The sequence below is a fragment of the Sceloporus undulatus genome, chromosome 3 (assembly GCF_019175285.1).
Source record: "Sceloporus undulatus isolate JIND9_A2432 ecotype Alabama chromosome 3, SceUnd_v1.1, whole genome shotgun sequence".
Lineage (NCBI taxonomy): Eukaryota > Metazoa > Chordata > Lepidosauria > Squamata > Phrynosomatidae > Sceloporus > Sceloporus undulatus.
This window is the reverse complement of record NC_056524.1, coordinates 96,135,781-96,160,615: the sequence shown is the minus strand read 5'-3', so window position 1 is coordinate 96,160,615 and position 24,835 is coordinate 96,135,781. Positions and strand designations below refer to the sequence as shown.

At 40.1% G+C, this 24,835-nt stretch overlaps 1 protein-coding gene across 3 annotated transcripts; it reads right to left on the bottom strand.

Annotated features, from left to right (window-relative positions):
- Window positions 1-723: 723 nt before the first annotated feature.
- On the bottom strand, window positions 724-23,413 carry LOC121924794 (P2Y purinoceptor 8-like). Of its 3 annotated transcripts, XM_042456214.1 has the most exons (3): window positions 23,329-23,371; window positions 21,624-21,766; window positions 724-4,526 (listed from the first exon to the last, which is right to left on the bottom strand). In XM_042456214.1, exon 3 carries the CDS (start codon window positions 4,459-4,461, stop codon window positions 3,388-3,390), a length of 1,074 nt encoding a protein of 357 aa, XP_042312148.1. In that variant the 5' UTR covers window positions 4,462-4,526; window positions 21,624-21,766; window positions 23,329-23,371; the 3' UTR covers window positions 724-3,387. The 3 variants fall into 3 exon arrangements, 2 of the variants coding, with proteins under 2 accessions (XP_042312148.1, XP_042312149.1); XM_042456215.1 differs by lacking the exons at window positions 21,624-21,766; window positions 23,329-23,371 and adding an exon at window positions 4,616-4,717; XR_006102720.1 differs by lacking the exons at window positions 724-4,526; window positions 21,624-21,766 and adding an exon at window positions 21,784-22,360 and having other exon boundaries at window positions 23,329-23,413.
- Between the last annotated feature and the right edge of the window lie 1,422 nt (window positions 23,414-24,835).

Here is a 24,835-nt window from a genome sequence, read left to right as displayed (position 1 = left end):
TGGAGGCAGATGATAATTTTTACACAAGCCAGTATCCAAAGACAGGAAGAAAATGAGGTAGAGCAAATGAGGTTACTACATGATTTGCAGGCTGCAATTTAGTATTCACTATGTCAGCTGAGAAACCAAGTAACTATCTGATTAACACTCAAAGCAAATAAAACATTATCTGTTCAATAAACATCTTGCTACAAGACAATCCAGGTACTGCAAGGAAGATGTCTATTACTTAGTATTAGTTCTGAAGCTCTCTTTAGGGGACAGGTGAGCTCTTGTCTAGATATACCAGGTTTTTCTATCAGCAGCAGGACTAGGAAGGTGACAACAACCTCTCTCTTCATCCCAACACTCAAAATCCAGCATCTCCTACATAAGCAACACAGTTCTCTTTCTAATACTAAAGGCAGCCCTGAACATCTCACTGCAGTTGGTCCTCCTTATCCATGGATTTTTTTATCCACAGATTCAAGCATCCACGGTTTGAAAATATTTTATAAAATATAAATTCCAAATGGCAAACCTCCATTTTGCCATTTTATATAATGTACACGATTTTGGTATGCCATTATATTTAATGGGACTTGAGCATCCACGGATTTTGTTATCCATGGGGGATCCTGGAACCAAACTCCAGTGGATAACAAGGGTCCATTGTACTTGTAAATGATGTGTGTATTTTTAAAATATATGCAGATACATGTATTTAATTCAACGGTCAAAATACAGAAGAAATTGTTTATTTTTCAGTAACAGTCAGCACTGCAGTGTTATGTGAACCAAAGGACACAGATGTCAAAACACTGGGTTGTAGATGTACAAATGGAATAGATTCATTTTTGCAGGAATTTTGAAAAATTGTCAAATAAGACAATACTATGCATTTGACAAACTGAAACTTTTTTTCATGAGAAAGTTAAATAAAAGTAAAACAGATTTCTCCATCCACACAGAGGATCCCAAGTGCTTAGGGCCTTCTCGTGCCATGGCACTATGGTAACATAAGGGATTATCATACGGAACCTTACCATCCCTGAAACATGGCTAAATCGTCTGTAAAGTGCAGGAGTGTGATAGCCAATCATGCTTGCCTCCCATCATTTAACCATCATCGAGGCATCCTGCTCCTCTCCCGTCAACAAAGCGTTCATGGAGCCGCCATTTTTCAACAACGGGAACTTCCGTTATTGGAGAGCGAATGCTTTGATAACGGAAGAAAAGCGGGACGCTTCAATAATGATTAAATCACGGAAGACAAGCATGATTGGCTATCACACCCACAAGCTTTATGGATGATTTAGCCATGTTTCAGGGATAGTAAGGCTCCGTGTGATAATCACCATAGTGATGCAGCAACACAGCCAGCGATCATGCCCTACTGCATGACATCATTGGTGTCCTGCCATTGTCCTGTTGTAGCACCATCACAAATGTGCATTTTTGCATGTTGGAAATAATCTGTCAATTAACACCTTTTGGGCCACCAAACAGGTTTTGTTTGTTTGTTTGTTTTTTGCTGTAGAACTCCGATTCTCCTTCCTTCCATGAAAACTCCATTACAGGGTAGGCTGTGGGTAGGTTTGGCATGTGGCCTGTTATTTCCTTCCTCATAATTTCCCAAGGGTTTTGTACAGGAAATCCACAGACTACTGCCAGTGCTTGGTCTGAGAAGATCAAGCACCCTACAGCATCCTACTGTTTAGTGCCACGATGCAAAAATGTTATGATGCCAAGGTGGCAAGGAAATGGCTCAAATGCCAAAGTACATCCCACTTTGCAAGTTCAAATAAGACGTTTCTTCTACACAAGATGGAAAAAAAATGGTGGAGACAATGTGGCACCTTCCTCTCCTGTTCAACCTCTCATGAGAAAAGGTCTTGCGTAGAACGAGGCATTAGCATGACATCTTTCTGTCATGATGGCTAAACAAATAAGTAAAAAATGGGACCAATCGTGAAACTGGGGGCGGGATGGGGAGGAGGCTATGACATGGGTAATGCAGAAAATAAGTCTATGTTGAGATTACTGCAGGAAAGAAGCAAGGTGCAGTACAATTCATTACCTCTATCACAAATGGCTGGAGCACATTAATGTGATATGAAGGAGAAGTGTAATAAGGGCTTATGTCCTTATATGCCTAGCTTCTAAGCTATATTCATATGGTGCTTAAATTAAGGTTGCTACCACTTTGAATGCCTTATAAAGTAGCTTTAGAAATAATTACTCACTTTCCCAGGTTTATTTCTGAAAATAAGATCTCCAAAACAATAACTCCTTTTTACAGATCTAGACAAAGTCATCAGTGATATGTTTAATATGAAAATATAATATCTTAATTTAAATTCTTAGTAATATAGAAATAAAAACACATGAAAATCTAATCTCTTGCATACATCCAAAGATAAACTAGGGTTATGCAAAAGATATAGCACAGGGAATAATATTTCTGTGTATGAAATGATTTTGTGCACAGAAAATGCTGGTTTTCCTGCAGAGAAAATGCTTTATGCACAAAACCATCAGGTGCCAATTTTGCACAGAACTAGTCCTAAACTGCAAAGACTTTTGTCAATCCAGGATTCTTCTTATCAGGGTTTGTTGATGCTCACAAAACATGTTAATTTTTTGTTCATCCCTAATGTGTGCACAACAAATTCCATCAGTTCTAACTAGCATAGGCATAGCAGGATGATGGGAGGTACAGTCTGACAACATTTAGAAGACCACAGCTTGTTATCCTTGTCACAATTGACATAGCCACATGTTGGCATGAAGAGAAATGAAAGGCAGCTCACTAACGTGAGTGCTATGTATGGGAAAAGAGAGAAGAAATGGATAATATATTTTTAAAAGCAAATGAACAAACGCCTCAAAATTATGATTCCTTCAGATGATGATTTACATGACTGTATGATCTGAGCAGCCAACAAAGAGATAAATGCTAAATTCAGTTCTCCTCCAGCTCTTCAGCTCTGGTTTAGATCCAGATTTAGTCATATTTAGAGAAAAGCAAATGAAATCAATGAGACTTGTTAGTTACGCTAATTTAAGACACACTGATTTAAGTGATTTAAGTCTTGATCCATCTCATATAATATGCAGTAAGGGGTGGATTCTCTATCCCAGCACTACATCACTGAGTGCTGCTGAAAGCTAGGAAGTTTATGATATGGCTCTTGTTACTTCATATGGGTTTGAGCATGTTTTGAGAGGCTGGGAGAAAATTAGGCATTCAGATGCCATTGGGAGGAGGAGTAACATGTAAGTGTGTTGTTTTAAGATATTGCTACTCTCCTATAACCCTTGTTGTTGGTGATCATTCATTCCATGGAGAGAGAGAGAGACAAAACAAAACAAAACAAAAACCATAATTTCATAAGAACGTGTGGGTTAAAAAACACTTTCATGTCTTTGCAAACATGGTCTAAGCCCATCCATCCCGCCTGAGTGTCCACTTGACATTGATCTTGTTGACATTGCCCTGGCAGAAAACACACTTTCCCTTCTGGTTTCTGTTGTATCACTTAGCACTGCCTTCTGGCCTATCAGTTGTCTGAACTTTTGATAAAACTCTTTGGACGCAAAGTAGTAAATGAATGGATCTATGCAGTTGTTGAGGCAACTGAGGCACAAAGTGAGTTTATAAATATGATAGTAGCCCTCCTCGTGCCTGAGACGGCTGAGCATGTGTCCCAGCAGGACAAAGTTGTTGGGAGCAAAACAAATGATGAATACCAAGAGAACAATTGCTGCCAAGTAGATAGACCTAGTCTTTTGTCCATTGCCATAGCTGTGAGAAGCCTGGATGAGCTTGCAAATGATGCCAATGTAGCAGACTACTGTCACTGTGAATGGAATCAAGAAAAAGAAAAAAAATGGCATTAGGAGGAAAGCTGCCCATGCCTTAATGTTGGGAAGCATGCTCCATTTCAGGACATCAAAACAAGTTGTAATTTTCAGTTCTTCCACTTCATAGGTGAGGTCAGTCACTATCAGAGGCCACAGAGCTAGCAACACAAGAAGCCAAGTAACAAAGCAAATGGCAACTGCATATCTCTTCCTTGTCCATTTTTGGGACACCATTGGGTGTACTACTCCTAAGTAGCGCTCCAAACTGATGCAGGTCATCGTAACAACAGAGGAATACATGTTTGCATAAAACATCACTGTGACAAAGCTACAGAGGTTCTTGCCATAAAGCCAGTGGTTCCCATTAATATGATAGATAATCTGGAAGGGAAAACAGGAGGCCAGTGCAAGATCTGTGATGCTCAGGTTAATCATGAAGATGACGGTTCTTGTTTTTGGCTTGGTGTGGAAGAAGAGAATCCAGAGGGAGAACATATTCCCAGGAATGCTGATAACAGCTATCACAGAGTACACAATTGGCAAGGTGATCCTAATGGCTGGGTTTCTGAGCATGTCCAGTGTTGCATTATCCAAGTTGCTCATGTTTTTATTCATTTTTGTATGACTGATTTCTTGACTCTTGAAGGTTTGCAGGATTGTACCAGGCTTAAATTTGCAATCTAGAAAATGAACAGATGAAGAAAAAAGATGAATACAAAGAAGAGGTCACAATAATTGTATCAATTATTTCACCTTGATTTATAATTACTTTACTATATTCTTTCTGGATGATCTCTCTTCGGAAGTAGCAGCAGCTGCATATGTAACTGTGTCTATGTGAATACTTAAAAGCTGAATGTGTAGATCAAATGGATGCTCTGCATGCTAGAGAATTCTGGGACTGTGGGCTAAAAATAACAAATGTAAGCTATGTCAATAAGGGTTCAGACTGCAGTGGTTGATACCAAACCTGCTGATGCCTTCAGAACCAAACCATTTTTATTTACACATTGCTTCCAGTGGCATTATTTGAAAATAAACATGGTAGGTGGCTGCAAACCACTACTTCATTTTGGACTGTACCTATCTATTTAATGGGAGGGGGGAGATGATGGAGGAGAGATATGGAGAGTCCGTGGGAGCTAGAGAGAGTCATGCAGAGCAAGAAAAAGTGTTTTACTCAGACTCTACCTCTGTATTATATTTATTCTTAGATAAGTTAGTTTCCTTTTAGCCTGATCAGTTTGCTTTCTGGGAAATGAGTACTTTGAGACTAGCCACACCTACATTACCAGCCATAATGTGACTATGAGGGAAAATATTTATTTATTTATTTAAATTAATTATTATACAGTGGATCCTTGTTATACGCTGGGGTTTGGTTCCAAGATCCCCCGTGTATAACAAAATCCGTGTATGCTCAAGTCCCATTAAGTATAATGACATAGCAAAATGGTGTCCCTAATAAAAAATGGAACATCAAGGTAAATTTATACTTTTTTGGAACATTTTCAAACCGTGTATGCTTAAATCCGTGTATAAAAAATCCGTGTATAAGAAGGGCCGACTGTAATACCTTTCTCCCAATATAGGAGAATAAATGTTAGATTCTGCAACAATACTCTAGGTATTATTACAGAATCAAAGAATCATAGAACTGGAATAAATTCAGTGAGCCAAAGGAGATTATTGCGTGGCTGAAAAAAGCATCTTACCGCTGCCAAATTCAAGCTTCATTTGGGCTGTACCCTGGTGTTATCGCTCAGCTTTTCTCCCCCATACCATCATCTGGGTATGGCTCGGCTCCAGTGCTGGTCCTTGAACTCGCTTCAATGGCCATTTTTCAAAGTCGGGAGCTTTCCACCTTTGAAAAATGGCCACCGAAGCTAGTTCAGGGACCAGAACTGGAGCCAGATGGTGGTTTTGAGGAGAAAGACCATGTGATAACACCAGCATGCAACCTGAAGATTTATTTAGCTGTGCAATAATCCTTTAAAAAGCATCCCATTCTTGTGATTTTTTTTTCCCTGTTGCTCAAATATTTTAGTAAATGAGAAATAGTTTGCTTTTTTCTCCAGTTTCTTCATATGGCTAGTTTTGAAAACACCCAATGACTATATTAATGCACTGCTAATTATTGGGCAGGAACTTCAGATCCTGAATGAAAGGTATCAAAGGCAGATACTTCCATCCCATGCCTATGACTTTAGGTGACCACTGTTTGGGCATTAGCTCTGCAAATCAAACTGGAAGGAAGAAAGTCATCCAGTGATTAATTATCTGCTCTGAGTTAAGCATGAATTAAGAATGAGAGCTCACGACCACAGTGTCTTTTGATAAAAGTGGTGTACCTTTGTGCTACAGCTTGGATCTGTCACACATGTTGATATTACTATAAACTGTTAGGAAAGTAATAGAAATCATTATCATAGTTGCTGACATAAGCAAGAAGAGGCTTGCCAGTTTATTGTCTGAAACAGCACACAGATTGATATCTCTTCACAAGCATACCTTCCCACAAAAGTGTTTGCTGCTTTGAGTGGCCACTTTTAGCTTATTGTAAAAAGAAAGAAAGAAAGAAAGAAAGGGGAAATGCATCACTAAAAAGGACAGAAGAGGGCACAAATTTGCATAAAATCACCATATGTTCTTTTATATGTAGACATGTACATTTATAAATACTTACTTCAATTTAACTAGAAATACATTTTATCTCCATGCACCAAGGGGGGGGGGAATCATGTAGTCCTCCAGATGTTGTTGGACTGCAACTCCCATCATCCCTTGCCAACATAGCCAGTTGAGACCAGTACCTGGAGATGCAGTCCACTGGCATGATTCCTTAACCTGCCATAGTGAAAGAGACTATGGCTAGGGAATTTGTATGCTTGCTCCATCTATTGTCTAGTCCTAACTTTGAATGGCCAGCTTTGAGGCCCCTACTGTCCCTTCTCATGGCTCATTTAAAACCAGTCAGGGTAGGCAGCTCTTCAAATAGAAGTTGCCTTCAAATTAGGGACATTCCTCTGATAACCCTTCAAATGTGGGACTATCCTCTGTAAAGCAGGTTGCATGTTTCTTAAAGCAAACAAGTACTGTTGCCCTTCCAAGTCCATGGACTTGAAATCTGTGGTCTTGAAAATCTGCGGAGGGGTGACCGTCATTAACCTTAATGGTGCACCCCGCATGCAGATGTGCCATTCAACCCTATGGGGCTTGAATATGCACGGCATTTTGAACTCACAGGGGGTCTGGAACTGATCCCCCATGAGTTCAAAGGGGCAACTGTAGATCTCTCTAAATAGCATTTGAGAATGAATCCATACCACATTCTTATATCAGTATCATGATTCCATTATCATACCATTTTAATTGTTCTGGCTCCACACTATGAAATCCTGAGAATTTTAGTAGTTATAATTCTCAACTAGTGATGTAAAGAATATTCTTCAAAATTCAAAAAACAGTAGAAATATCTCTTATTTGAAGATTTCGAAAGCATTTTAAAGAGAAGAAATTCTGAGCACTTCTCGATGAACGAGTAAGAATTGTTCTTTTTAATCATTTCCAAATGAACTGAAGGGATGGGACCTTTCAGTTGACAATTCGATGGCCAGGATTTGCGTATTTTGTGTAAGAAAAGCTACCATTCATATGGGTTTTACCAGAGGCTATTTCCTTTGTTAGGGTGATGTCCCCCCCATCTTTGCCCACAGCTTTGCTTTAAAAAACAAAACAGAACAAAAGGAGGGAGCATTTTGTGTGTAGGTGGTGGTGGATACTTTCAAACCTTCTCCCCTTTACACCAGGCTCTGCCATTCAAATTCTCACAGAAGAGAAGGGGGTGGAGGTGACAAAAGGTGGCAGCTTTTTAAAGAATATACCTCTGCTTGAAAAAACCTGAAGGCATACACTCAAAAGGAAAAAACCCAATCTCAACAAATAAACTTTGATTGAAGCCCCAGCAAGAAATGGTAGAGTTGGGGGGACCCTCAAAGACCATCTAGTCCAACCCCTTTCTCCTATTTAGGAATACATAGGATCCTGGAGCACATGTAGTCTGACCCCTGTTCAACATCAAGGATGGCAGTGGAAGATGGGACAAACCTAGGGTTTTCTTGGCATAAATAGTTTTGCCATGAGCTGCCCCTGAAGCTCAGACAGTGTGACCCTCACAGATGAGAAGGGGAGCAGTGGGGTGGAAAATGGCAAGGCTCTTCTGCCAAGCAGAAATTCTCAAGAAGGGGCGGGGTGGGCTGTGGTGCAACGGCAGGAATTCTGCCATGGATAAAACCTAGCATTCGAAGGGATTTCCAGGGGTCATCCAACCCCCCTTCTATCATGAAGGAAAAGCTAGGAGTTGGAGTTGAAGCTGAGAGCATGTGACTTGCCCAAGGTCACTCAGTGAATTTCTATGGTGAAGTGGGAGGCTCACACTGTCTGAGCTTCAGGGGCAGCTCATGGCAAACTATTTATGCCAAGATAACCCTAGGTTTGTCCCATCTTCCAGTGCCATCCTGATGTTGAACAGGGGTCAGACTACATGTCCTCCAGGATTCTATGTATTCCTATGTATTACTTCATAGGAGAAGGGGCTTGGACTGGATGGTCCTTGAGGGTCCCCCCAACTTACCATTTCTTGTTGGGGTTTCAATCAAAGTTTATTTGTTGAGATTGTTTTTTTTTTCCTTTTGTGTGTGTGCCTTCAGGGTTTTTCAAGCAGAGGTATGTTCTTTAAACATCTGCCAAACTTCCTTTTGACATGGTAACTGAGTTTGAAACGCAAATTAAATTAGCACCAACACACGCAATTAGTGTAAATGTACGAATTATCTTTTATTGTCATTTGGGAAATCTGTAAAAAAAATACTTCTCTAGCTGCTGACAGGGAGAGACAAAATAACCTTTTGAAAGTGAGACTTGTGAAACGAATATTTTTTTAAAAATTTCTCGTCAAGTTCTCAATGGACAAGAAGAAAAACATTGGTTTATCAAATCACTATTCTCAACCAGAGGACACTAATTATGCAGTGCAAGGGAATGTGCTAGAGAATTCTAAATCCCTCACCAGGCTACAAATCCCCAGATTTCAGGATGGAGATATGGCAGATAAAGTGAAGTCCAAGTCCTATCAGTGTTCACTGTGGATGCAACCCAAACCACCCAAGAGACTATTCCCTCCCGTGAATTCTAGTTGCAGGAAGGCACAACATCTTGTTATTTCAATTGCAGAAACCATATATGGTTCTGAGATGTGAAAAAAGAAACAGGACGCCCATACCAACTGTTGTGTAGAAGAGAAAATATTGGCAAGTCAGTTGCAGTGTGCAAATTTCTCTGTTTCTATGCAGATATGAATGTTACAAGAGCCCAGTCTCCTTTTGTATTTGCTTGCTATAAAACCATGTTCTCCTCATAAAACCTCTGTCATTGCAAAGAGGTACATTAGGAGAAATCATTACATCCCTAATAACCTCTTTCCACAAAATTCAGAAGAAGGGGCAGACAAACAACCACGGACCAGGTGCAGACTATCATCTATTTCTGCCTGGCCCTACTCCAACATGCTCTGTGTGCTTTAGTTTCTTATCTGTACAGATGCCCCTCAAGATAAAAAAGTTGAGAAATGAAGCGTAACTCTTGCTACAGCCGTAGTGAAAGAAAGAAAAAGCAACTGTGAAGGAAAATTTAGTTGTGGTTTTCTCAGTGGCACCACACCCTAACATGCAACCATTTGTACAGACATTAAGTTTAGTTTTCACCTAACATATACGAAAAGTAAAACTTTAATCAAAAACAATAGCACAAGAGAACACAGTAGATTGATAAACTCCAATTCAGTATCAACAATTACAACAGACCAAAACAACATGGATTTTAAAAGAAGAAAAATTAATAATATGAATTCTGAAAGCTAAACCTAACAGGTTTAAAAACTTCTTTAAAAGGCAGTTCATAGGAGATATTATATCACATTTTAAATTGCGGTGGGGAGGGATAAAATACTTAATATGATCAAGAGAGCAAAAAAGGCAGTGACAGAAAGATAAAAGTGTGTGTATATGACCTTAAGGAAGACATTAAAGATGACCAAAGGCATTATCTTTCAGTGGTGATGGAGTTGCATACTCCTATGAGGCAAGAGACTATACTCGTAAGTATAACCATAATCCAGGTTTATGGTTCAGCTACAGAGGCAGAAGAAGAAGAAATCAAAAGATTCTTTGCTGGAGTCCAAGACAAATTTGATCATACGCCAACTTGTTAATCATAGGTGATTGGAATACAAAAGTAAGAAACAGCAGAATCAAAGATAGTAGGAAAATTTGGCCTAAGATCAAGAAATGAAGCAGGAGACTGACTGACTGAATTTTGTGAAGCCAACTGTTTCTTCATTGCAAGCACATTCTTCAGTCAACCAAATAGGGGACTATATACATGGACATTGCCTGATGTCCAATAGAGAAATCAAATAGACTACATAATTAGAAGCAGAATATGGAGAAGCTTCATTCTCTCTGCAAAAACAAGACATGTAGCAGATTATATCACAGACCATTAACTACTAATATCAAAAACTAAACTAAAACTGAATAAGAACACTAAGCCAATCATCATGCCAAAATACAACCTGAAGAACATCCCGATACAATTTAAAGATAATTAGAAATAGAATCAAAACCCTGAATCTAACTGTTAAACAACTTGTGTGCAGGGGCAAGGAGAACTATTATAACAGTGATGGTGAACCTATGGCGCGCGTGCCAGAGGTGGCATTCAGAACCCTCTCTGTGGGCACATGTGCCGTTGCCCCAGCACAGAGTGTGGCAGAGTTGGTTACTAAAAAGCCAGAGAGACATGGCACTTTGCAATAAATAAGTGGGTTTTGGGTTGCAGTTTGGGCACTCGGCCTCTAAAAGGTTCAACATCACTGTATTATAACAATCAATGCAGAGAAAGAGAAGAAGACAACAAAAAAGAAAGAACAAGAAACTTCTTCCACAAGATCCAAGAAATCCCAAGGAAATTTAAACTAAGAGTAGGTGTGCTATACAACCAGCTTGGGAATACATTACAGCAGGGGTAGGCAACCTGCGGCCCGCGGGCCGGATGCGGCCCGGCAAGGCCTTGGGACCGGCCCTTGCCCGGTCCTGCTGGCGATTGCCGCTGGGGCCTTTGGCCTCTTGCGCAAGGGCACGGGGCTTTTGGCCTATCAGGAGGAGGCGGACAAGCGGCGGGCGGGGGAGCAAGCAGTGGGCAAGGGGGGCAGTTGTCTATAGAAGCCTCCAAAACATGCATTTATATTAAAAAAAATTTAAAAATCAGCAATGTTTTTTGCGTGTCCTCCATTTTTTAGTAAAAGTGTCCTCTATCTGAAATTTTTGTCCTACATTTGTCCTGGTTTGTTTGTTTATTTATTTTTTTGAAAATTTATTTAATTATTTATTTTTTGTCTTCGGCCCCCCCCAGTTGTTTGAGGGACAGCAACCCGGCCCCTGGCTCAAAAAGCTTGCCTACCCCTGCATTACAGGATCAAGTACTAATAAAAAGCCAATAGAAACAATATACTTTATTGTGTTAATATATAAAAGGGATGAAAGGGAGATTGGTTCAATGAAGAACCAGGTGAAGATGAACCTATAATTTTTGGAAGTGGAGTGGAAGCTACACTCAAAACACTTGGGAGACATAAATGACCAGGAACAGATGACATGCTAATAGAGTTGCTTCAACCTACAGAGACAGAATCTACTTTAGCTCTAAGTAAAATCTGTCAACAAATATGAAAAATAAAACAATAGCTTATATATTGGACAAGCTCAATATACATTCTAGTCCCCAAGAAAGGGGACACCAGGGATTGAAGTAACCACATGACTATTGCATTAATTTACCATGCAAGCAAAGTAATGTTCAAGATACTGCAACAAAGACTTTTAGCATATATGGGACAAGCTGGGTTCAGGAAAGGAAGAGGCACTAGGGATCACATTGCAAATATATGTTGGATAATGGAGCATACCAAATAATTTCAGAAGAAAAATCAATTTGTGCTTTATAGATTGTAGTCAAGACTTTATTTTGTAGGTCATGAAAAATTATAGACAGGTTACACACCGCCATTAAAGTACGTGCAGAGCGCGTATCCCCCTAACCCTAGCACATGCTCTGCGTGCACAAAATAGCGGTGGCCGTTCCACACATGACGAACGTGCCGTCCTTTGCACGGAGCAGGAAGGAGCTCCATTTCGGAGCTCCTTCCTGTTTTGCGTCGCTGGCTTGCATCACTGGGCGCAGCCTTTAGATGGCTGCGCCCAGCAACGCAAGGGAGAAAGGGGCCATGCAGCCCCTTTCTCCTTCTCCCCGCCACCGCGGGGTGTCCTTGGGGCTTGAAGCCCCAAGGACACCCCTTTCCAGGCTGCAGGGAAGCGACCTTTTGCCGCTTCCCCACGGCCCGGAAAGCGGCGGATCGGGGCCTCAGCGGCTGCCGTTCTAGCCACTGAGGCCCCGATACACCGGGGAAAGGCGTGCCTACAGACCGCCCCAAAGAGGCGGTCTGTAACGCGCCATAGATTGCTCTTAAAGAAATGGTTGTGCCACAACCTTTAGATGATTATATCACACTTTGGCCATATCATGAGATGGCATGCACAATAGTGCTTAGTAAGTTGGCAGGCAGTAGAAAAAGAGGAAGCTCATATTCCAGATGGACTGGCTCAATCAAGGAAGCCACAGCCTTGACTCGACAGGACCTGAGCAACGCAAATAATGATAAGGTGACTTGGAGGTTTCTCATACTTAGGGGTGTCATATGTCAAAGTCAATTTGCAGCAGTTATCAACAACAAAGGGAACTTTTGGTCCTCTGGATAAAGAACTAGGAAAGAACTAAGCAAAATTGAAGGGCCTATAGAAGCAAGTACTTTACAGCTGTAGAATATAAAGCTGTATATGTATATGAGATAAAAGAGAACTGTATATGAGATAAAAGAGAAGAAGACTTCTCAAGTGAAAGAGCAGACAAAGCAGCAGACAGAGGCAAGGATCCCAAAGAGACCACTGTAAGGAAACAGATAAAGAAAAACAATGTGAGGCATAGGCATTTAGTGAGGAAAATTCCTTTGTTTTATTCATCCACTTTTTCAACCACAGTCCATCATATGGCCACATTCTGAGTCATGTTCTTACAGTTTTGTTGGCAAATCACTAATATATGCTAGTATATTTAATAAAATGTTTGTATAATTGCAACAGGAAATATTTCTAAAGAGCATCACAAGATAACGAGACTTGTTTTGACTGCTGAGCATATACTTAACTTCCTTTTTACAGACCATAAAAAGTGCAAGCTGATTGATGTACAGTTTTAAAAGCAAACTAATATACATCTGCCTTGTATACCCTAAAAGCACCAGATCCCTGGAGCAGGCTCAATCCTGGTTAATACTTAGATGGGACACTGCCAACAAATACAAGGTGCTGTCAGCTATATTTCAAAGGAAGCAACTGTCAAAACCACCTCTTAGTATTCCTTGCCTACGAAAATTCTATGAAATCCATGGGGTTGCCATAAGTTGCCATAAGTTGACAGGCGACCTAAAGGCATGCACGCACACACACACACACACACAAGTGAAGCAAAAAGTGCCTCTTTTTGTCTGCCTTTTCATTGCATGCTAGCCACAAAGGCATTTTTAAGGTGCAGAGGTCTGCTGGCCTGGACTTTGGAGTGGAGAGAAATGAGACCTACTCAGTTTCATTTCTTTTCTCAGGTATAAACTTTTCATGAGAACACAGCCCTATCAAATTGCCTCTTTGTCTTTTAGCTGGGATGTAGACTGTTGACCTGCAGATAGTGGCGTCACTGTTAATACCAAAGAAAATAAGATCTTTCAATAAAATATCAGTGTAGAAAGTATTTATTTTATTTCAGCTGCCTATATTATAATCAGATTAATTGCACAGTAGAATGAATGTGAATCTGGGCAAAAGGAAGGTGGGGAAATAGTAGGAACTAAATCCAGGCTGAAACAGCTGCATCTGCACTGCAGAAATAGTGCAGTTTACCCCCATTTTAATTGCTGTGGCTCAATGCTATGAAATTCTGAGATTTGTAGTTTTGTGAGATATTTAGCCTTCTCTATCAGAGCTCTGGTGCCTCACCAAACTACAAATCCCAGGAGTCTACAGAATGGGGCTGTGGCAGTTAAAGCAGTATCAAACTGCATTATTTCTGCAGTGTAAATGCAGCTCTAGTAAGACTTGAGTTCACGACCAAGATATTGGATTGCCATGGAGGATATCACATTACACTGTTATAGTGCTTATTACAACTGGCTTGCCCCTTACGTGGTCTTGCCTTATGTGGACTTGAGTTCATGTGGAAGGCAAGCCCCAATCAAAACAATGGGGCGTGCGCACCATAGTGTGCCGCGGGAACATGCACCATTATTTTGAATGGGATTTGAGCATACGATTGGTTCCCCTTACGCGGGAGAGTCCGGAATGGATTCCCCCACGTAAGGGACGGGTCTACTGTATTTCACTTTAACTTCTATTGCTTCCTCCTCTGGAAGGATTTGCACCTTAGGGGAAAGTATTTAGAATTCTCTGCTGCAGAGCTCTTAGGCCTCACTAGACTACAAATCCCAGAATTCCATAGGAGATGGCCATAATAGTTAAAGTGGAATAATAGCACTAAAACAGTGTAGTGTGATATTATCCATAGTGTCCAGAATGAATAGGATACCTGCAGCCCTACAAATGTGGCTTGACTATAACTCCCATCATTATTTATCACTGTCCATGCTGTCTGTGGTTGATTTGGACTTGAATGAATCAATACCTGTAGGACTACTGATTCCTCATTCCTCTTCTAGAACATCAACAGAATTTAAAACAAGTAGACCAGGATTTTTTTCTATCATGTTATTTGTGATAAGCCTGCACACTGGAATGCTGGAGTAGTTCAGGCCACAGAATTCCTGTAGGAGTGATAAAGTAAGATTGCAGCTTCCTGGTCTCTTCTCTGCTGACTCGCAATACATTTCTCCAAGAAAGTCCTCCTCCCTCACCTTCTAGAAAGCATCTCATTATATTTCGAACATTCCTGTGTTCTTATGCAGGAGATATATGAGGAGGATGTCAAGTTGGGTGAAAAGGTGAGGGAGCTCTTATGGAAGACACAGCTGGCCCATCCATGTCTGTACATGGATGGAGGGATGGAGCTGCACCCTGGTAGCATCTGTAGCACTGGGGAAAGCTATTGCACAAGGAGATACTGTACCTTCTTGTTCAATATCTGAAAAAGTAGTTGTGCTAGTAAACGTTACTAAGGGGCAGTACAGACCACCCCTTTCAGGGTGGTCTCTAGGCACCCATTTTTGGTTGCAACCAAACTGCCCGGAAATGCTGCGGACCAAAAAATGAGTCACCTAGAGCGTTGCAGCCCTTACGACATCTCTTCCTTTGCATGATGTGTGGGCTCTGCACAGACAGCACCTCTGTCCAAACCCCGTCCCCAGCAGATACCAAGGGCCCATTGTATCACTCAGATATGCCCTCTTCTGTCCCAACAAAACTGGGTTCTGTTATTACTTGTTTGCATGCAACATTTAGGTAGTCTCAACACTGCTGTAATGGATTGTAGAGATTTGTCAATAATAATTTCACTACTTGTCTCATTTCTCAGCTGGAAAAACAAAAAACAAAAACAAAAATGGACTCCCAACTACCCAAACCCATTAGCCAACCAGAGAAGAAAAGTCTGAGCAAAAAGGCTGATATTTCTTCATCACAGCTATCAGGCAAATGCCACTTTTGCTTCTGTGGCCTCTGTTTCCATGAAGTACACTATTCCTATGCAGAGGCTCACCACAGTGGTTGCTGGATTACCTTCACACAGAACCGTAGACCTCCTCTTTAAGGTGCAGGAGCGTTCAGAGAAAACTGGCCTGAGAAGAGCACCATGGTATACAAACAGCTTGCCATATGAAAACAGGGGCCAAGTGGAGTGAATGAACGGAGGCTTCATGCAGCAGCGGCATGAACATTAGTCCTTAAAACACTGGTATTGTGAAGGAGACTTTCAAACTGTGAAACAGAAGTCAGGAGAAATGAGGAAGTGGTTGAAAAGGATTTGCATCAAAGGGTAGTGCAAATCGGAGGGTGCATTGCTCAGACATCAACATGGTGTACAAAACAACAAAGTGGAAATTTGAAAGCAACCCTCAAACCTTTTAACCCTGTTCAGCTTGTATAGATCTATTGCTAAATAACTGTAGATATAAGCTACTGTACTGATAAAGACACATGCCTTGCAGAGACACACAATTTGATTTGGCCATTATGTTCTATTAGTCTTATTCCAGAGTGAGTACAGGATTATAAACTGGGATTGCAACCCCAAACATATCTATTTGAAAGCAAACCATTTTGAGGAACTGGACTTAGTTCAAGTGTCATTTCAACTCCCAACTAGCTTCATGCAAGTTCTTGAAACCAACAGTTGATATAGATTATAATAAGTATCATATATTAAGTATCATCTAGTTTGTTGTGGTACCAGAGCTCTCTGACAGAGAAAGCAAAATATTTCACAATCCCAGAATTCCATAGCACTGAGCCATGGCAATTAAAAGTGGTGTCAAACTGCATTGTTTCTGCAGTACAGATGCAGCCTGAGAGAAAGAAGTTGCTAATATAAGCTTTTGCAGACTTCATCAGATGCATAGAGTGAGGTACCTATGGACAGACACCTGATGAAGTAGATCTGTGAAAGCTAATGCTACTATCTTCTTTCTCTCCATCTCAAAGGTGCTGCAAGATCCCGTTGCATGCTAGCAAGGTGAATTTAATTTGAATCAATCACTACTCAGAAAGACTCAATTTTTTTTTTGGCATAAACTATGATTTAATCACTAAAATTGAGTTCTTCAGAGAAGCAGTTTAAATCATGTTTTTTTTTTCATACGCGTTATTTCACATTGGAGTTTGTTATACAATTTTCTAACATAAATAATCATAAATCATTCACGTGTCACATAATAGTATTCTTAAATAAGGGAAAATAAATATTAAAGAATCCATATTCATCTTCAGTTTTGAACCAATCATGAGATTCTGCCCCCCCAAAAGATTACCCTTCCTCACTATAAGCTTAATACATATGTTACACAACTCAGAATTACCAAAATCTTGTTCTTGTTGGTATAATTCTAATATTTACAACCAAATAAAGGTTTCGTTTTTAGAATAACAACTTTTCAGGTTAGTTTTACAGTCATATAAAAAAATTGGTTATACTAGTATAAACACATCATAGATAGATACTTATGGCCCAGTACACATGGATGAGAAGCGGCATGCTGGCGCCGATTCTAGGGTTCGGGAGCGCACAGCAACCGCACGCTCCCAAACCCTAGCACATCACAGCAATGTCATCTTTATGCAGCGCCATCCACACGGTGTGCACATCAATGACATGCCTTGTGCGCCACCTCTAAACAGGGAAGAGCATGTGTGACATCAGTGCGACACCCCAGGGTGCTAATGGCGCCTTGGTAGCAGCGTGGAAAGGAGCTGCTTTTCACAGCTTCTTTTTGGGGTGGATTGTTGCTGTGCCCATGCGGTTGCTGCGACAACGATCCGGGGCAGACAGGGGCGGAGTCTCACTATCCCTTCCTGCCGGTCTGTACCAGGCCTATGAAATGATTGTGAAGTGAACTATCTCCAGTTTAATAAGTTAATCATTCATATTGGGACAACTGCTGCCAATGCCCTTATCAGTTTTCTCTGCGAGGAGAAGAATAATATGATAAAACTCAGGCAGTACACAGAGAGATTGAAAGACATGTCAAGTTCTGTTCAAAAAGTTTCACTTTGATTTTTATTGCTTTCCCCTCCCTCCTCACACTTAGCTTCTTCTGCAGCTCTGTTCCACTCCCAGTCTTCCTACAGTCTATTCATTGCATGTTTTGAGGCTTACCAATTAAGAGGTAAGGTGTTGAATCTGTGTATATTGATTTGCAAAAGAACCATAGCATTGTGAGCTCTGCAGACACAAATTCACAGTTTTGAGAACTGTAAAATGAAGCATCTGTTGTAATATCCTCTAGATTGAAGAATTGCCCAATAATCTTACAGAAACCTCTGGAAGAGCATGACACTGTGAATGGATTAATGAAATTCATTTACCAAAAAATTCAAACATTGCATAAATATACAGTCTCATGCCACCTAATTAAAAACTAATCCCAATTTCATGATGAATAATCTTGGGACCATAATGTATCTGAAATTTTAAAAAAAAACAGTTTTAGATAGATTTTCCCCTTAAAAGGCATTTAATTTAAAAAATCTGATTTCAGTTTTAAAAAGTCCTATTTTTTTATTTTAAAAAACCATTGATTTTTATCCACCCTACATAGTATGCAGTCATAATATCCAAATGAATATCCACCTAATCTGCTCCTTGTAGAAAATTATCTGATGAGATATGATGCCTTTAGGATATCTGCTCCAAATAAAATAGCAAAATCAGATTTTAGATAAGCACTTTCAATTCCTTTCACAAAATTATTACACAGAAGTCTAGCAGTCCTAGATTCTACTATCATCAAAACAAAGATTGTATCTTCTAAATCTAGTTTAAGTCTGTATTGGAGATATAATTGCAACACTATGGCATTTACAACATTTTTATTTAATCAGCTGTTATCCATGCTTTGGCTGTGATCGGCAGGTCTATTCTTATCTCTTAGCATGATGAGCATCACCAGTACTGAATTGTATGGATCTTAAAACAGTGATATGTTCCCATTATATATGTAAATATTGCAGTATTCATCAGCCACTCCCACTGATGATGCAGGAAATATTTTCATATAGTTTGAGCTGTCATTACAAAAAAGCTTATCTGTGGACAGTTGAGTAAACCCCCTTTCTCAGTACAGTATTCATTTTTGTGAAAGCAAGCCACCTTGTTGGGGTGGCATTCATGGCTTCCACAGCCTATAGAATGCCATCCTATAAAGCTACTGTTGTACCTCCTCTCTGTTGGTGCTGGCCTTGTGCCCTTATATTGCACTGGTATGGACAATAATTGACTGTTGATGAGGCAGCAGCACAGCTGATGATATCCATAGTGCTGCTGGCTAGGATTCCAGTGCTAAATGAATCTGTTTATTTGTTTTAAAAGTGGAATTTTTCAATGAGAAAAGGTCTTCCTCAGGGGTCTTTAGTAGAAATCACTGCAATTGAGAACACTCTCTGCTGAAAGCCTTTAAAGAAGGTATTTTCTCATCAAGGCCGAAATGTATTGGGCTTCTTAAAACAAACAGTTGACACTCTGAGAGCACAGTGAAGCTTGTCCTTTACCATTCTTTGCTTTTAATGTGTTTTTCAGTACTCTCTTCACCCTAATAAACACATGTATGCAGTACCACCACTACTGGAGGTGCAGGGAATGTGGCCCATACCAGGTGATACCTCAATGATACCTGGTTGGGTGCTCCTTCTCCTGCACCTTTCCTGGCTTGCCACAGCAGCAGAGGCCTCCTCATAAGGAGACCACCACCACTGCAGCAAAGAAATAGGCCAAGCATCCTTCTCCCAGCTTGCTGCAGCAGTGACAGCTGCCTCATGACATGAGGAAACTTCTGCTGCAGCAGCAAAGGAAGAAGCTATGCACACCCTTTTGGCTGCCCTACCACCACCAGTAAACACCAGGGATTGGAACACCACTGCATGTATGCACACACACAAAAATCCATTTTCAAACTACTGTACTACAGTATGACAACGCTGGACCGCACAACCTCATTTTTCCTGTGAAAGAATTACAGTCATTATAGAGGACCTGGATGGGGCAGAAATTGAGACATAACCTCTAGTTCCTCCTGATCTTTCTCCAGCAAGCTGCTCTGCTCCATCTTCACTGCCCAGAAGGTGATTCTCATGTTTATAGTTTCCTATAGCTGTACTTTTCACTAATCCATACTCAGACTTATTTGACTCTCCTTTATTGTTCAAGAGAAACCGAGTACAGTTAAATCAGAGTCTTACCACAACTCTCAGTGCACCTGCTACTTTTCACACACACCCCACGCTTGTCTGCTGGAATAAATCCAACTAAACCTATATTTGAAAAACAGATTATCATCTTTGATCAAGTCTAAAATGCATTGCAGAAGATGACAAAAATAATTACAATCATAAAGAACTACTACAAATTTTTGATTTGTTCTTAAGCTCTGCTTAAAAGGTAACCACTACAGAAGTGTTTTTGAATTTGACTTCCCCACTCTCTCCACCCTCCCCCAATTAATTTATGCTGTGTTTTCTGTAGGGGATGGAATCCAATGAAGAATGGGTCAGAGACAGGGGAAGCATGGAATGGGAGACTGAACTGGATGGATGACAGAAGGGAAGCAGAAAACAACATATTTGTTTGCCAACATAAGAAAGAGGGAAGGAATAGAATTATCCATCTGTACTACTTCTTTTGGAAGAACATGTTTCCTTAAAGGGCACTATGTCATGAAAGAAATACATGTGCACACCATGGGATCTGCAGTTTAGGGAGAAGCATTTAGAATTCTTAGCCAGAGATCTCTAGAGCTCCCCCAAACTACAAACACCAATATTCTATAGAATGCAGCCATAAAAGTGGAATTATAGTGCTATAACTGTGTATGGCAGAGCATAATAGCAACCCATAATTCTCTCAAACGACATTCAGTCTTGTTAAAAACTTATCTCCAGCCTCTAGCTCTATGAGTCCTTTATTATAATGCTTTGTTACATTTTTATCCCATCCTTCCTTCATGGGGTTCATGACGTTTTGCCCACTCATAAGAGTCCTACAACAACCCTGTGAGGTAGGTTAGGTTGAGAGATTGTGACTGTCCCAAGAATCGCTTAATTTTTATATTCAAGTAGAGATTTAACTCTGATTATGCCCACTCAAGTTTCTAATCACAATGTACTGAGCATATTGCAGAAGTCATGAAAACAAAGATATAGAAGAGAAAGAAACAAGGAATCTAAATTCCCAGCCAGTACATGTAGATCATGGGGTGGGGGGGCACTTTGGATGCCAGTGAGGAGCAAACAAGTTTTCCAGCACCTGAACATTTCCCTAGAGTAGCACCTGTACAAAATTCTACATTTCAAAGGCTGGATGTCTCTAAAACCCATTTTCAGGCTGTCTTACCTTATATATAAAAGACAACAGGAACAGTCAGCTTTCATCTTCTGTGATTTTTAAAAAATTCCCTTTGAAAATGCAGTCAACAAGTTCTGCTTTCATAGTGACAGGAGACTGCAAACATTTTTTTCCCTCTGATACATATGCATGATAGTTATTCATGCAGGATTTTTGTAGTTTATAAACGTCCCCTGCTTCCACCGTTTATCTCTTAGAATAACAATTTCAAGATTATACAAAAACATGGAATTATATTCTGCCTCAAATATAAAAAGTATGTTAAGGAGTTCACTCTAAAATAGTCACCATAGAGAATATACCAAAAAGTCCACTGCTAAAATAATTTTAATAATAGCTGAGAATATTTTAAAGCTATTTTCCCCTTCCCTGATTGGTTGTTGGTTGCAAGCTGTCACACCAACTTGGTAATTTCCACTTAATTATGAGTCAGGTTATATTAGTAGATACAATATAAATACTGGTTCCAACATTTAGAACCAATAGTTTCATAAATGTTCCATATTTCATGGAATGCAAATCTTTACTTAGAATGACAAAGAAGTAGTTACCTGCTGTGATGTGTGTAATTCATAGCATGCAAGAGCCACATGTGATGAGAAGCAAGTCAGAAGATATTGTTTTGGCAGTACTTTGTAGTTCAGGAAATGACCATACATACATATATATTATGCAACCGTTAACCGTTTCCTCACTAGTGTGATCATAAAAATAAATAAGTTAGTCTGTTATCAGACAAGATCGTCTCCACATTGTCTGTCCACAAATGACAGAATGTTAATTATCAAAACGGATCAGAGTATTTGATACAATTTCAAACTAGAAAGAAGGAAGCTAATGCACAAACTAACCCTTTCCTGTTCAAGAGCAATGTGCAAACCTCATGTCTAATTTAAGACCTGATTTAGGGTGAGCATACATGCTACATTAAATGTATCATAGGCAGGCTAAAATCACTCATTTTTTCATAATCTAGAATAAGAACATGCTACCGTAATCTGGATCGGAAAGATCATGCATTGAGGAATTAAATCTTTTTTTAATAAATTTTTAAGATCAGGATACCATTGCATAAGGTTAAATGTGGGATTGGAAACAGTATGCATGGTTGGGGTTAACATCTGATTTATAAATTAAAAATTGGAGCACCACTGCACATGGTTAGAAAAGAAAAAAAAATCAATTTATGTTACACATAGTTGGCACATATACATCCCAACTGCTTGCTCTCTTGCATGATCAACAGGTGTGCATGAGTGTTGTTCTGTTCCCTTGAAATGAACTTCTCCTGTTAGGAGAAAAAAAGTTGAGTCATATATGAAGACAGTGACTACACGGCATTGTCTTGTCTATACAATGTAGACTCAATTCCATAATTAAGATTTACATATATAAAGTCAAGGCTTTTATTCCAACTAAAGCATAAGACTACTATCTTTTTTTGTCTGGACCTCCCAGAATCCTCCAGTAAATCTAGTCTTTTGTGGGTTGGAGATTATGGGACTGATAGTCCAGAAAAGAAACTTTTGCAACCTCTGATTTTACCATGCTTAATCTGAGGTTGTGTCCCTGAAAAGGAGTTTGTGGATATGGACGAAACTGACTGCTCACACACTATTTACTCATAGACTATTTAGAGAACTGTGATCTCCACCTACAGAAATATAGTAAGTGTGGTCTTATTTACATCTGCACAGTAGATGAAAGAGAGATTTGGTTCACCACACATTAGATTCTAGCAACCCATATGATTTGAAGATCCTATGCCAGAAGGACACCCTCCATATCCCTTTGGACCTCTTTGTAAAGTGTAGATGTATGTGCTGTGCTTTCAAGTCTTTTTCAACTTATAATAATCATAAGGTGAACCTATCCTGGTGTTTTCTTGGCAAGATTTTTTTAGAGGGGGTTTGCCATTGCCTTTTTCTGTAGCTGAGAGAATGCAATTTGCACAAGGCCACCCGGAGGATTTTCATGACCAAGCAGGGATTTGGAAGACTAGGGAAATGTCCAAGTCCAACATTCAAACCACTGGGCCACACTGGCCCTCTAAGTGAAGTACTGCTCACTACTGCTTCTTTGGACCGTTTTCAACATTACCTGTCCCCCATTCCCAAAAATAAGACCTTGTGAAAATGAGCCTTAGTCACATGAGTGGCACATCACCCAAGTAAACCATTCAAGTACAACATGTCTAGGTTATTACTGGCAAACAATACTGCCACAATAATATATAACATGGGCCTCTGTCATTACCTTGCTAGGGAATGTTGACTCCCCGCTATTCATTCAATTATTCTTTCTTTTTTTTCTTTGATATCTTGCATCCTGCTTATATGCTACAAAGAGCACAAAAGAATTCACTGAGTTACAATATATACCACCACCCCTCCCTCCACACAAGGAATTAAAAGACAGAATCAGCAGATAAAACTTCTGAATGATGTCCTGAACAAACAAATAGCAATGTCTACTCAGAAGTACGTCTACTTGAATTTGATGAGGAATAATAATAATAATAATAATAATAAATATTTATTTATATCCTGCCTCTTCCGCTTTGAGGATCGAGGCGGGTAACAGCAAAGTTAATACAATATACAACAATAAAAACAACAAGCCCCACACGACCCCGGCCCAACCCTCCCTCCCAACTATAAAGTTAAACAGTAAAAGATGGTTAAAAAGTACATAACAATATATCAAAATTAAAAAACAAACCACAACTAAGAAAAATAATAAAAAGAGGGGGATTCAATTGGTTCTGGACATTATCATTCAGGGAAGACCTGCCGGAAGAGAAAGGTTTTTGTCGCCTTTTTAAAATCCTCGAGTGAGGATAACTGGCGAATCTCTTCCGGCAGGTCATTCCAAGTTTTTGGAGCGGTGACAGAGAAGGGCCTCCGGGAAGCCACCGCCAGTATGGTCTTTCTAGATTGGAATACTTTCTTGATTGGAATACCCCTGTATGTATGTATGTATGTATGTATGTATGTATAGGATTATAGATCAATATTATAATTCTGTACATATCTGCACAAAAGTTAACCATGTTAGGTTCCATAGCACATAGCTGCCAATTGTGTGGTATAAGATTGCAGCCTTAGGTTTCACACAAACATTTGAAACCACTTTTAAAGTTTGAAAATAGTGCCGTTGGAGATACTTACCACATGACACCATCTCCAGCTCATTGCTGTCCTGCTGTCCAGGTTAGAGCACATCTTGTCGTTGATGGGAAACCCCATCAATAAGTCCACAAATGCAGGGCTGCCCCATTTGTCCTCAGAAGTGATAAGTTCTGTGGCAGTTCTGCCATTGGACAGTCACATGGTGTCAGTGTCTCCTCAGTGTCTCCTCCTGTCTCCCTGCTCCTGTCTCTCTTGCTATTCCAGAACTGGCTCCCCCCCCTTCCTCCTTTTTTTTTTAAATAAAAAAAAACAACAAAACAAACAACTGTCATCTTTTGGCCTTAGAGGGAGCGAAAAGACAGGCCCAACGCCATCGGGCCTGAAGAGGAAGAGCCCTCCCCTCCCTCCTTCCAACTGTCATCTTTTAGCCTTAGAGGGAGTGAAAAGACAGGCCCAACGCCATCGGGCCTGAAGAGGAAGAACCCTCCCCTCCCTTCTTCCAACTGTCATCTTTTGGCCTTAGAGGGAGCGAAAAGACAGGCCCAACGCCATCGGGCCTGAAGAGGAAGAGCCCTCCCCTCCCTCCTTCCAACTGTCATCTTTTAGCCTTAGAGGGAGTGAAAAGACAGGCC